Genomic DNA, 13,519 nt, shown 5'->3' on the forward strand with positions numbered 1-13,519 from the left:
CACGCATACTCTGAGAAACGTCTGTGTATTCGTGATCCTATCTCCGATTTATTTTACAATTCATTTATTTCCGTCGCTGCAAATGAATTATTTTATATAACAATACTTTCATTTAATACGTGATTATATTACAGAGGAATACAAAAAAATCTGAACCCGTATCTTTTATATTGATATTCTTATTTTAAACTCGGTTTGTAGTAAATACATATCACCATGAGGGGAAGGTTAAGCACGCTCGAATCTATACATATCGCTCACTCCTTTCAAGAACGTCATAAATCAAAAATCGTCAATTTTCAGTTGTGCGTGTTTTCGGAATGCCTAGAAAATGTACTATATCCCAGCAAAAGCGGCATATTTTCAACTTAATATTTACCCGCTACTAGGCAGAAAGTATTGTTTTATCATTTTGAAGAAAAGGTATTGTTTAATTATTTTTGAAATATACTAAATATTTTTTAAATGGAGAAAGAACCTTCAGGTTTCACCAAAAAAGATGTGTTGCACAGTAAAAAGTTCAATAAGTGGCTTGATATTTATTTTTAATACATTGTATTATATTTTTAAACTTTAAAAACGTTCTCCTGAAAAATCTAGTTTTTTTTATTTATGACGTTCTTGAAAGGAGTGAGCGATATGTTCATTCTTCTGTTTTATCATATACCAAAAATCTGTATAAAACTAAAAGTACTACCTTAGGGCGCTTGTCCACTACCAGTCCGGTCTTGAAAAATAAAAGCGACTACGACAGTTCCGCGTGATCGAATTTACCCGCAACGTGTTCACGCACCGATCCTAAGAAAGATGGACAAAAGCACAAGCCAATGATCGTTTTGAAACGCTGAAAACTGAAAACTGACGTGACGGACGGTAAAATTCCGTATAATTCCGTGTAGGGGACAAACGCCCTAAGAGTAAAATCTCTCATCTGTAACGGCAGCCTAAAATCTGTATGTATGGCAACATTAAATCTGATGCAAATGTCATCCGATAAGGCGGCGTTCCGATAGTGTGCGCAATCAGTAATGATCGGAGCGTCCACCGAATCGGGGCGTGTTGTATTTTTTGGGTTCGTTCTTATCCTTCCCCTCCCGGTAATGTGTATTTACTACAACTCGGCTGTAAAATGAGAATATCAATATAAAATACGATAGATACGAGCTGAGAATTTTTATAACCCTCCGTAATATAATTACATGAAAGTAAAGGGTGGTCCGACCATTACGCACGGTGTAAATTGAGGATAATAAATAAATAAAAACGTTTTCAAAGAATTACATTATTTTTATTATAATATAAATATATGACGTCTATGACGGATAAATGCTCGCCACGGTTTTGGTGGCGTACCTCCATATTTTCAATGACACCGAGGCATAATCAATTACCTCAAGGTTCAATGGCGTTAACGTGCCGAATTATCTCATCTTTTAGCACTTGAATTGTTCTAGGCTTATTGATGCACACTTTTTACTTTAAAAATCCCCAAGGACAGAAGTCTAACGGTGTCGAATCACATGGTATTTTGTGAATATCGGAAACAAATTCGCGTATAAACAGCGCGTGAAGAATATACGGGAACCGCAACGCTATATTCGTATCTCACTCTTGAATACTTGCACCATACAAGCGTGAGGATCTCAATGTTCTCTGGCTAGCGGTGAGTAGCTCTTGAGCTTCCGACAAGAGTGGACTTGTGCTTGTTCCGTGAGCGTTTCCAGGTGTTTTTTTTAAATATTTTCAGCAAATAAATCTAATTTATTATAATTTTTGACTTCATTTATAATTCATTAAGGAGATGAGCTGTGAATGTACGTTTTTTTTTCAATTTAAAATCGCAAATTTCGATTTAAATTGTGTAGTGACTACCCAACACCGGGACTCGCGTTTTATTTTAGCACCGGCCCTTCCGGTTAAACACTTTTTGAGGATGCATCGCCTTTCCAACCGTCACTACTGGATTATTATTTGCCCAAATGCGGGTGAACGGGTGCCTCATCGCCGAAGATGACTTTATTCGTAAAGTCATTATTCGCTTTTGTCTGCCCAACCAACCATACGACGTATTGACGACGCTTGAAAAGGTCACGAGGCTTGAGTCAATTGGACCTTGTGACGTCTGTGAGATGAGCACTATCCAGCAATATAAGGAAGGCGGGTTGGGATGGTTTGGGAAGGATGAGAGTAGACTGGATGCAGTCGGGATGCCATCTCTCAGTGCGGCAAGACCATGTATGGTAGATGTTCCAATGGTGATATAAGGAAAGGGTGCAAGGCTGAGATGACCACTATCCAGCAAACTAAGGAAGGCGGCTTGGGATGGTTTGGGAAGGATGAGAGTAGACTGGATGCAGTCGGGATGCCATCTCTCAGTGCGGCAAGACCATGTATGGTAGATGTTCCAATGGTGATATAAGGAAAGGGTGCAAGGCTGAGATGACCACTATCCAGCAAACTAAGGAAGGCGGCTTGGGATGGTTTGGGAAGGATGAGAGTAGACTGGATGCAGTCGGGATGCCATCTCTCAGTGCGGCAAGACCATGTATGGTAGATGTTCCAATGGTGATATAAGGAAAGGGTGCAAGGCTGAGATGAGCACTATCCAGCAAACTAAGGAAGGCGGCTTGGGATGGTTTGGGAAGGATGAGAGTAGACTGGATGCAGTCGGGATGCCATCTCTCAGTGCGGCAAGACCATGTATGGTAGATGTTCCAATGGTGATATAAGGAGAGGGTGCAAGGCTGAGATGAGCACTATCCAGCAAACTAAGGAAGGCGGCTTGGGATGGTTTGGGAAGGATGAGAGTAGACTGGATGCAGTCGGGATGCCATCTCCCAGTGCGGCAAGACCATGTATGGTAGATGTTCCAATGGTGATATAAGGAAAGGGTGCAAGGCTGAGATGAGCACTATCCAGCAAACTAAGGAAGACGGGTTGGGATGGTTTGGGAAGGATGAGAGTAGACTGGATGCAGTCGGTATGCCATCTCCCAGTGCGGCAAGACCATGTATGGTAGATCTTCCAATGGTGATATAAGGAAAGGGTGCAAGGCTGAGATGAGCACTATCCAGCAAACTAAGGAAGGTGGCTTGGGATGGTTTGGGAAGGATGAGAGTAGACTGGATGCAGTCGGTATGCCATCTCCCAGTGCGGCAAGACCATGTATGGTAAATGTTCCAATGGTGATATAAGGAAAGGGTGCAAGGCTGAGATGAGCACTATCCAGCAATATAAGGAAGGCGGGTTGGGATGGTTTGGGAAGGATGAGAGTAGACTGGATGCAGTCGGTATGCCATCTCCCAGTGCGGCAAGACCATGTATGGTAGATCTTCCAATGGTGATATAAGGAAAGGGTGCAAGGCTGAGATGAGCACTATCCAGCAAACTAAGGAAGGCGGGTTAGGATGGTTTGGGAAGGATGAGAGTAGACTGGATGCAGTCGAGATGACCACTATCCAGCAAACTAAGGCAGGTGGGTTGGAATTTCAAATACTCGATAAAAAAGTTATTTATTTATTTATTCAACGGTTAATGCCTTTAGCATAATACATATATACAGTATCTTATATGAAAATACACCAATGAATACAAACAAAAAGTCTTAAAAATAAAATAATAATAAAATAACCGATAGTAAGCACTGGTAAATACACGTCTTCTTCACACACTATCAGGGAGCAGCGAGAGTGAAACACAACGTTTCAATTTATCCATTATATAACATGGAGAAGAAATGCTGAGAAAGTACAGACTTCAAGGTTTGAGGAAAAGTAACCAAGAAATGTGTTTAAATAACTCTGCCAGCGTAGTGTCGTGGCTATCGAGTTTGACAACATTATCGGAGGAGTAAGGATAATATTTTGGAGAGACCATGTCAACAGGATGCACAAATCGAGGATCCCATTTATTGCTGGTAGTGGTAGTGAGGTACCACAAGAGGAATAAAAGGAAAGCTGAGCGTCAACATCCCAGGAGTCACTTTCTTGAGAAAAGAATGTATACTGATAATTTAATTTAAGATGAATGCTTTTTTTGCATAAAAAATGAAGAATGGAGTTTAACGACGACCCAAACGATAAATGGGTCCAATTATTCAAACATTTTGACTGATTCGCCTCATCTTATTAAATTACACATATGTTCTGTGCCCGGGACTTCAGCACCTTTGGAGCGTGTTTTCGCAATTATGATTTCCATGGGAAATGTTTTTCGCTTAACGAGTAAGATGCTGGAACGAATTATGCTCGTTATAAGAGGTTCCAATGTTTTTTTCCCTACCTGCCCCGGTTTAGAGGTTCATAATTAAGGTAAGTCTACCTATGGAGCGCAAGGGATCTTGGGAAAATAAAAGAGGCGTCGGAAGACCTCAAAAAAATGGTCCTTCAACCGCTGTGGGACGTACAAAATGGTTGCATACAGCATCCGTCCGAAGGAAATGGAAGGAAACGGAAGAGGCCTATATCCAGCAGTGCAGGACAGAAGGCTTGAAAAGAAGAAGCAGATGCGTGTGCGGTAGCCAAACGGCACCGTGTAAAATAATAAATTTGTATAATTTATAAAGCTGCATTTTCGTAAAATACTACCACAAGCCCACACAGCACCTCCGGGTGAAGTGCGATGCTCCTTGAGTGCACGAGCGTTAGACAAATAGTAAGGCTCGGGTTGAGTGGGGAGATGGAGAGAGTAAACGCAAGCGGTGATATTGAGAAATGTGATTTATTACGGTAGGTGACCCCTCGCTCGACCACTAGCGGACAGCGGTGGCCGACTAATCAAGGATTACAGCGAGCGGCCTTATCTTATTCTATTGCACCTCGGTTATGGCGAAGACCGCCCCCGAAAGCGACAACGGTCTTTATTGAGGGGGTAGTACAACGTTGACACATTCCGAGGTTCTTATCCTCTGCTATGCTGGAGGTCCCAATAAGGCCCACTGTTGGTGCATCTAGCGGCGCTACGTAGGCTGTTGCCGACTGGCTGTCGGGATGTTACTATATTATCCGCTCCAGTAATATGTTCCCTCCATACGGAGATGTTCTTCACCCTTTGTCATCATTTCCTCGTAAGATTGAATAATTACGGACAGTGGAAATATGACTTGCTTACGAATTCGTTTGGAATTTCCACACCGGAGCATGCCCGTGCCAAGTCATTTTACTGAAAATAGACATTAGTATGTATTATGTAAACGAAGTAAAATATTATAATTATTGTAAATTGTAATTATTGTAAACGCTGCCATCCTCCCAATACAGGTGAATGCGACTTCTTCAAATATCTACGGTCACTAATACATGAGGATGGAGGGTGTGCGAGGCCCCTGCCATAGTGGCCCCTAATTAGTGTGGGCGGATGAAGCTCCGATCCGTGACCGCAGTCCTTTGTGACTCAAAAATGCCAGCCAAGCTTAAGGAAAAAGTACCAAACAATCGTCAGACCCTCACTCCTCTATGGCTCCAAACGCTGCACCATGTGTAGACCCTACTCTACATAACTAGAAACTGCTGAAATGCGAATGCTTTGATGGTCAGCTGGAACGTCACGCAAAGATAAAATACGTAATTCGCCCATTCATGGAAGTCTGGGTATGATAAGCATCAATATTAAGGTAGAAGAAAGGCAATCTATGGTAGGGTGAGCTAATAGAACGCCGAGAACCTGATCACATTACGAACCAGGTAATTGCCGAGGATCTTCCTAAATAAACATCTAGAGAGGAAGACCAAAAAATTCAAGAATGCAACAGAAAGATTACGTATTCCAAAGCCATGGCTTAGGTGACGTTGTCAATAACAGAAGGACCTACAACCCGAGGACGAGGAGAGCTGACCCAACGTTCTACAAAGACTATACATTGGGATGGAGCTAGGAAGAAGTAAAAATGATACTTTTTATACGTATTCCAATACTGACTAACTAACTTTTTTTTTTTTTTTTTGGAATCTGAGCCCACCATCCACCCGCAGCAGTTATAGAGTCCTGAGGGACTCTCTGTCAGCTGCACATAAAGGAAAATCTTCAAAATATTTCTGAAGAAATAAATATTGCTCTATTCAATTAATGAGGGGGGAGGAGGATGTACGAACAGAGGCCGACACTTCGTCCCCACCCCTCGGGATCCCCTCATTACCTCTTTTAATTTTAATAAAATAAAAACAATAAGAACACAACAAAAAATAAAATAAAATAACAATGTTTCCAAGAATAAAAAAAAAAAAACAGAATACAATTTAAGACGAACACAAACAATGACTTAAAGACTAAAGTAATAGAGAACTAGTAACTAAAATTTAAAAACAAAAAACACCGTTATATACATTAAGAGAAGAAAAAAAAAACCATTAATAAAGAAGGACTTCCTGGGTTAACAAAGGCAGAGGATCCAAATACCACCCCCGTAAGGGGAGGACAAAACACAAAAGAACGTGTGCGTTCCGCTCGGAAGGAAGCACAGTCCTGGCCGTATCAGCATCCCACAGGAACAGCAGCCTGTCCCACCAAATCAATCTCACCTAGGCGTCCGCGCATCTGAGGAGTTCCCAACGAGATACCCAAGTCCGGACAAACCGACGGAAGAGTGCAAAATTCGTACTGTTGGCCATCAGATCCGCATTCCACGCTGGTCGCATGACCCCTGTCAGACCATTCAGCATCTCATCTCTGGCGTCATCCAATAGCACACAATGCCACAGGATGTGTTCGGCTGATTGATGTTCATCGCCGCAAGCACAGCCCGAAACGGAGGAAAGTCCAAGCTTATAAAGCTTGTCTCTAAACTCCCCGTGACCAGAGACCATTTGTGCAGTATGATGATCAAAAACCAAGAACTCGCTACACATCCTGTGTCTGATGGAAGGTAAAAAAGACCACGTCCATCTCCCTGTTCGTGCCATATCCCATCTATTCTGCCATTGATTGAGAGTTAAGCCTCGCATGACGTTACATAACTCGCTAAATCCTGTCTCGGAAGGGCGCAGCACGATACCGAAGTATTCCAAACTCTCTCCTTTCCTCACAGACCGTTTTGCTACTGCCTTTCTGGTCTCCAAGTCTATCGGGAGAACTCCTGCGAGCACAGGAAGGGTCTCAGACGCCACAGTCCGATATGCCCTTGTCAGTGCCAGCAAGGGAACCCTCTGTCCACGAAGCAGTGCCAGTCTAGCCACCCCGATATCCAAACGATGTACCCATACCTGAGCCGCATACGTAACCTGAGCCACATAGGATCCACGATATAGTATCCGCAGGGCTGGAGAACGAATACCCCATTCAACACAACTTAGGCGACGCAAATGGAAAAACAAATTTTTAGCCTTTACCGAGGCGGTCTTGATGTGCGTGAGGAACGACTGAGATCTGTCCAGTTGAACACCAAGATACCGGACATGGTCCTGAAACCTGATGCTCTTCCCGTCCATCTTTACAACAGGATTTCTCTCCCTATTCAGGTTACCACGCAGCATCAAGCCAATCGTCTTGTGAGGCGAGAAAGAGAGTTTGTTTCTTTCACCCCATTTTAAGATTTCATTCAAAGCATCACTAGCCTTCTTCTCTATCATAGATCTTGAACCTCCCGAGACAAGAAGAAGCGCATCATCCGCATAAGCCACCGTAGTGTAACCCTTCGGCAGCGGAAGTAATAAAAGGTCGTCAAACAAAAGGTTCCACAGGGTCGGCCCAAGAACCGAACCCTGAGGGCAGCCCATAGTAGATGCTCGAACCACACAAGTATCGCCATACCTGATGGATACCTCTCTATCAGCAAAATAACTAGCAATGATTTTAAAAAGATATCTCGGACATAGCCGGTTCTTCAGTTTTAAGAGAACCATCGGCCACCAAGCGTTATCAAAGGCACCAGATATATCCAGAAATACTCCCATGACGTACTTTTCTCTGCTATCTTTCACCCAATTCAGTGCATATAGGATGGAGTGCTCAGTCGATTTCCCTCGAACAAATCCAAACTGACGGTCACAGGGAGGCGACAAGGAGACATCAAGCCTTCGTCTAATCAGTTTTTCAAAAACCTTTCCCATTAGGGGAAGAAGTGTGATCGGCCGGTAAGCCCCGGGATCCGACCTCAGCTTGTCATTCCCTTTAGGTATCACCCTAAGCAAACCACGCTTCCATTCTTTGGGGAATATTCCCCGTCGAAGGCATGTATTCATCACCTGGAGCATCTCGTCTCGTGAAAATTTCCATGTATTCTTTACAATTAGGCTCGTGATTCTGTCTATACCCGGTGCCTTTGTTGGTCCAAGTCCCTGCACGACAACTTCAACCTCCGCCACCGAAAAGGGTACAATAGCAGACCCCGACACACCAGCCACATCGCGTGGAGGGAGACGAGACAGACTACGAACCTGTCTGTGGTGGTCTCCTTCTCCAACCCGAGACTCTGGAGGTACGAGTTTCAGCAACAGCATTTGAAGGGTTGACTCTACGTCCAGACACTCTGTCCCATCGACAGTTATAATGCTAGAAAGGTAACGGTCTGAACCCTTACCAGTGTTACCGACAGCGCTGTAGAGAGTCCATGGGTCAGCATTGCCCACCCCTGTGACCCACTTCCTCCAGCCCTCTTTCTTCGCACTTGCAATGCCCTTAAGATAGGCCGACCGAGCAACGCGGAGAGCAGATAAGAGAGTTGCTTCCCTATCGCTAGGAAGACCCCCTCTCCTCACCTTCCCGCACCGCCTGTAAGCCCTTCTATAGATTGCACGCAAAGAAGAAAGATCAGATGTCCACCATGTTGATTTAACAAGAGCACCAGGTTTAGTGCGTCCCAGGGCATGGTCAGCCGATCGGACAACTGCTCTATTGAAAAAGTCGCCTAATTCATCAGGTGTTTCTGCGGCACATTCATAAAAATCATGCAACTCATTCTGAAGGCACCTACCAAATTTCTCCCAGTCGGCTCCACCGGTCCTAAAATGCCACGTGGAACGGGCCTCTGGCTCTATGCGTTTCCCGACGCTTAATGTAATGAGTCTGTGATCACTGGCTATCACACCCGGGTGTACCGTCCAGTCTCCCGCAATCCCAACGAGGCGCTCCGAACACAGGGTGAGGTCAATGTTACTCTCACCACCCGCATAGCTGGAAAATGTTTTAGGTTGTCCAGGACTATTGAGAAGGTTCAAACCGTGCAATGCAATAAACTCCTCAACAGCTTCCCTTTGGTAAGCCCTACCCACTCCACCATCATCAAACCACAAAGGTGAACGGGCATTAAAGTCCCCACCCACGATGACTGGACGTCCCTTGAGAGCATTAAGAGCATTAGACAGGCCCAGACTAACTAACTAACTAAACTAACCATATAGAATTATTATTATAAATTGATGAGAGTGAAGTTACGAACCTTATTCTTACCAATCTGAGCTACCTTCGCCCCTGCCGCTATCAGGGCCCTGATCACCTCGAGATGACCCCCTTCGGTCGCATACACCAGAGCACTCCGACCTGTAACCGAGGACATACATGTACAGAGAGGCCTGTAGCCGGGGACGGGGACATGCGTCAGTGCACTCACACTGGTAACCGGACACTACAATATCGGCGAATGAAAGTGTAGGTTACCTTTGCCATCTATTTCGTTGACTGGTGCTCCCGCTTCCAGCAAGATTTCCACTGCATCCAGGTTCCCATCCTTGGCAGCCAGCATCAGCGGAGAAATACCTGCTAAAGAGAATATATGTCAGGCTAGACATAGCTATCAAAAGGTGCAGCATGGTCCCTTAATAGCATGTGTGAATTATCAATTCATTCTGATTACTCTCTCTGTGTCCGGATTAATGCGGAAGTGTAATTTTTGTGGTTTTCGACGTAAATTCTAGTATGGATTTCAACCATGAACCCTTACAGCTCCTATGTCCACACGTTGTGGCCATTGAGTTTTTCCCACCAACTCCTGTGCCATTTTTTCACATACATTTTTTATGAACTTCAAATAGTTGACGTGGTATGTTTGATGCATCCACGTTTATCCTCCCAGGCCACCAACAAAGCTGGCAAAATAATCGATCGGCAAAAACATTTTAAGGTCCATAATTTTTACTTCGCACAAATATGCATTTCCTTTTAAACCAGCGGAAGGGCCCGATACTTTCTTTTCTTAATAACTAAAATTTACTTAAAGGTTTGGGTCATAAAAAACAATGTCGCCGGGAGAGACAGGTTAACTGACAAAAAGACAATGTATGTAATAGGGAAAGCTTTATGGCACGGCCTTTAAAAGCCATTAAAATTGTCCTTTGCCAGAAATTATTTTTTTTAAATATTTTATAATATAGTGTAAATACAATCAAAGTTTCCTAAATGGCATTGGAGACACCGAGGCTGGTCTTAATTTTGGAGGAGTGTACCTGATCGTCGCCGGCCAATGAGAGGGAGTTGAGGGCGAGTTAATCAGAAAAAAACACAATAAAGCCCCATACTTGGGTACAGGAGAGATGATTTCGATTCGGACATTCAGTCACTGACACTCAGATCGGGATTCAGGAGGGGTTAAAATCGCGTCGGGCCTCGCGATTACATCCTGCAGTAAGAGTCGCGTGTTAAATAATTCCGCCGTAAAAGACGACGTGGACAAGCATACCTACGCCAGGTTATAAGCCTTAAGTTAGGAGAAGAGCGGCACAGAGAGGAAGAAGAGAGAAGAAACGGGAGTTACTCATCCGGAGTATCCCACGCAGAAAGCGCTGCGGGAAAAGCAAACCTATGCCAGGTTTCAAGCCTTGAATTATGAGCTGAAGCTCTATACAGAGAAGAAGATGAAAAGAAACGGGAGTCGCGCTACACTGCCTTATTATCCGACCATTCCTTTGTCCTCGGGAATGTGGGAGAAAATGGTTCAGACAACAGGCGAGCCCAGACATAAAAAGTTATCCATATATTTACGGATAGATTTCACCCCAATCCAGCACTTGCTGAAGAACTCTTCAAAAGGAAATGTTTTCTTCCTGGCACGAAATTTTCTTCTCTTTACAGCACGTCATATTGTTTCATGGAAAGTCTCGAATGGTGAAGTTATTTGTTTGGAGTTTTGAGACATCGATCGTAATTCCTTATATTTTATATAAGGAATGTGAAATCACAATTAAATAGAAAGCCAATAAATCATTGATGCTGTTGATGCAACTCAGCCAGTACACGTTTCCAGTATAGTACGTTCCAATAAAACAACTCTTCCAAGCCGAATAATACGGTTACCTTCATGGTTTGACAGGCACACAGACTTCTTCGTCTATGTTGAGATACCGATAAAAATCTTAACGCGACTAACTCCCGAGTGGAGCGCATCCAGTATTTGCGAACGAACGTTTGTACACCCTCGCAATAGTGCGCGTCATAATAGTGCGGGAATGCTAGTACTCCTATTCTCTGCGCTACTTTCCGTTCTCACTTTGTCCCGATACGAGTACAAATAAACAATTAATAGACAATATATAACTAACTAACTAACTAACTAACCATCACGCCGCTTCCCCGCAGGGGTAGGCAGAGAGAATAGAGCGCCACACCACTCCGTCCTTGCAAACATCCTTCGCCTCTTCCACGTTCATGCATCTCCTCATACATACCCGCCGATTGTTACAACTCCTAACCTGACCACTTTCAAGTATTTGGCATACCTGATCGTGCCATGTTTTTCTCGGTCTTCCTCTGCTTCTTTTACCACTAACATTGGCCTCATAAATTTGTTTTACCGTTCTTTCCTCACTTATTCGTTCTACATGTGCAAACCATCTCAACACACCTTTCCTAATTTTATCGATAATGCTTTTCTCAGCTTTGCATTCCTTCCTTATTTCACTATTCGCACATATATCATACATCGTTTTGTCGCACATTCTTCTGAGAGATCGCATTTCTACTGCATTCTGTCTACTTTCATCCTTCTTTTGCCAACTCCATGTTTCACTTCCATACATAAGGGTTGGAACCAGAACTCCATTGTGTACTGCCAGTTTAGCTTCCGCTGATAGGTTTTTATTTGCTATAACTGATTTCAGTGCACCATTCACTTTGTTCCCAGCATTCACTCTCCTTTCTATGTCTTTATCAATCTTTCCATCCCTAGAAAACATACTACCCAAATACACGAAATCATCTACCTGTTCCAAAATCTCTCCGTTTACCAGTATTTTACATTCAGATCTGCATTCTTCTCTTTCAAAAACCATTATCTTAAATTTGCTAACATTCATCAATAAATCCTTTCCTTGCACACATTATACACTTTTGTCACCAACGCCTGCAGGTCTTCTCTGCTATCGGCAAGAAGAACAGCATCTCTCAGATACAAAAGGCAACAGACAGTCAAATTATTCATTCTAGCTCCAACATTTAAATCTTTCAGTTCTTTCATGCAATTACCCATGTATAGGTTAAACAGCCACGGTGACATTACACATCCCTGTTTAACACCTTTAGAGATGCTAAGCCAGGATGAAAATGAACCACTTACCCTTATGCATGCAGTGCTATAAGATAAGTTTACTGCTTACCCCATACTCAGATAACACCTTCCATAGCTTCGTTCTATCAACTCGGTCATACGCTTTCTGCAAATCCACAAAAGCACAGTAAAGACAATATATTGTTTACCTTTATCTCCTGCTTTCTTTGTAGGCCTATTAGGAGAAGTTGCCGTTGTCGGGGTCTGTTTCCTAGTTTTCTCCTTCTTCCGAGGCGCCTCGCTGCGTCCATATGCTCCATCTGGGGAGATTGGTTACAATAAATGTTCGCACTTGTCACTAGTAAGCGCACCTACATCGGATTCTAGGAAAGTCCACTATTGCAGAAATCCCGTTAATATTTGACCTTGAACGTGTATCCCTCTTAGGTACAGTCTATCTAGAAACTACAAACGATGTGAACGCAGCCCTATATCATTGCGCTAAAAACGATTCTTTAATCTTTGATATATATTTCTTGCGCATTTTCTGTGCTCGAGTGCGTTGAACGACAGTGTGACAGTTGGTGTTTTATTTACCTAATGTTCGGCGCGAGACCTCCAGACTGACCGGCGAGCAGCAGCACAGATCGCCTCCTCCTCGCCTCGCCTCCCAACTAATCATACTATTCTTTACAGCTTAGGTTAACTTGAAATATTTAAATTCCTCTCATATCAACATGTATTATAAAGAACTTATTAAGCATGTATTATAATATATTCTTAACAAATGTATTTCTCTCAGCAGTGTAGTGCAGTGCAGTGTATGGTGTAGTGTAGTGCAGTGCAGTGTATGGTGTAGTGTAGTGCAGTGCATTATAATAGTGATACTGAAGAGTGAAATACTTAACTTCGCGCAGTGTTTTTCCCCTTAGATTTCGCGTGGGGTTTTTAATTTGCCACTTTCCCTACAAAAGTATTTGCTTTGATTTTCTTCAATACAGTGATAGTGAAGTAAATTCAATTTTCTAAATGGAGTCGATGCGCTTAGCGCAAATACTCCAAAGTGTAAACTCGTGTCCCGTCGGGAACAATTAAATGTAGAATTAGTGA

At 43.2% G+C, this 13,519-nt stretch overlaps 1 protein-coding gene across 1 annotated transcript; it reads right to left on the reverse strand.

The window, feature by feature from the left end:
* Positions 1-8,839: 8,839 nt before the first annotated feature.
* On the reverse strand, positions 8,840-13,091 carry LOC148300682 (uncharacterized). The gene is made up of 6 exons (XM_088274432.1): positions 13,007-13,091; positions 12,619-12,729; positions 9,589-9,690; positions 9,371-9,471; positions 9,030-9,269; positions 8,840-8,857 (listed from the first exon to the last, which is right to left on the reverse strand). The coding sequence occupies exons 1-6, from the start codon at positions 13,089-13,091 to the stop codon at positions 8,840-8,842; spliced, it is 657 nt and encodes a 218-aa protein (XP_088130558.1).
* Between the last annotated feature and the right edge of the window lie 428 nt (positions 13,092-13,519).

The sequence above is a fragment of the Brachycentrus maculatus genome, unplaced genomic scaffold (assembly GCF_059751285.1).
Source record: "Brachycentrus maculatus isolate JH-2025_06_01 unplaced genomic scaffold, ASM5975128v1 h1tg000672l, whole genome shotgun sequence".
Classification (NCBI taxonomy): Eukaryota; Metazoa; Arthropoda; class Insecta; order Trichoptera; family Brachycentridae; genus Brachycentrus; species Brachycentrus maculatus.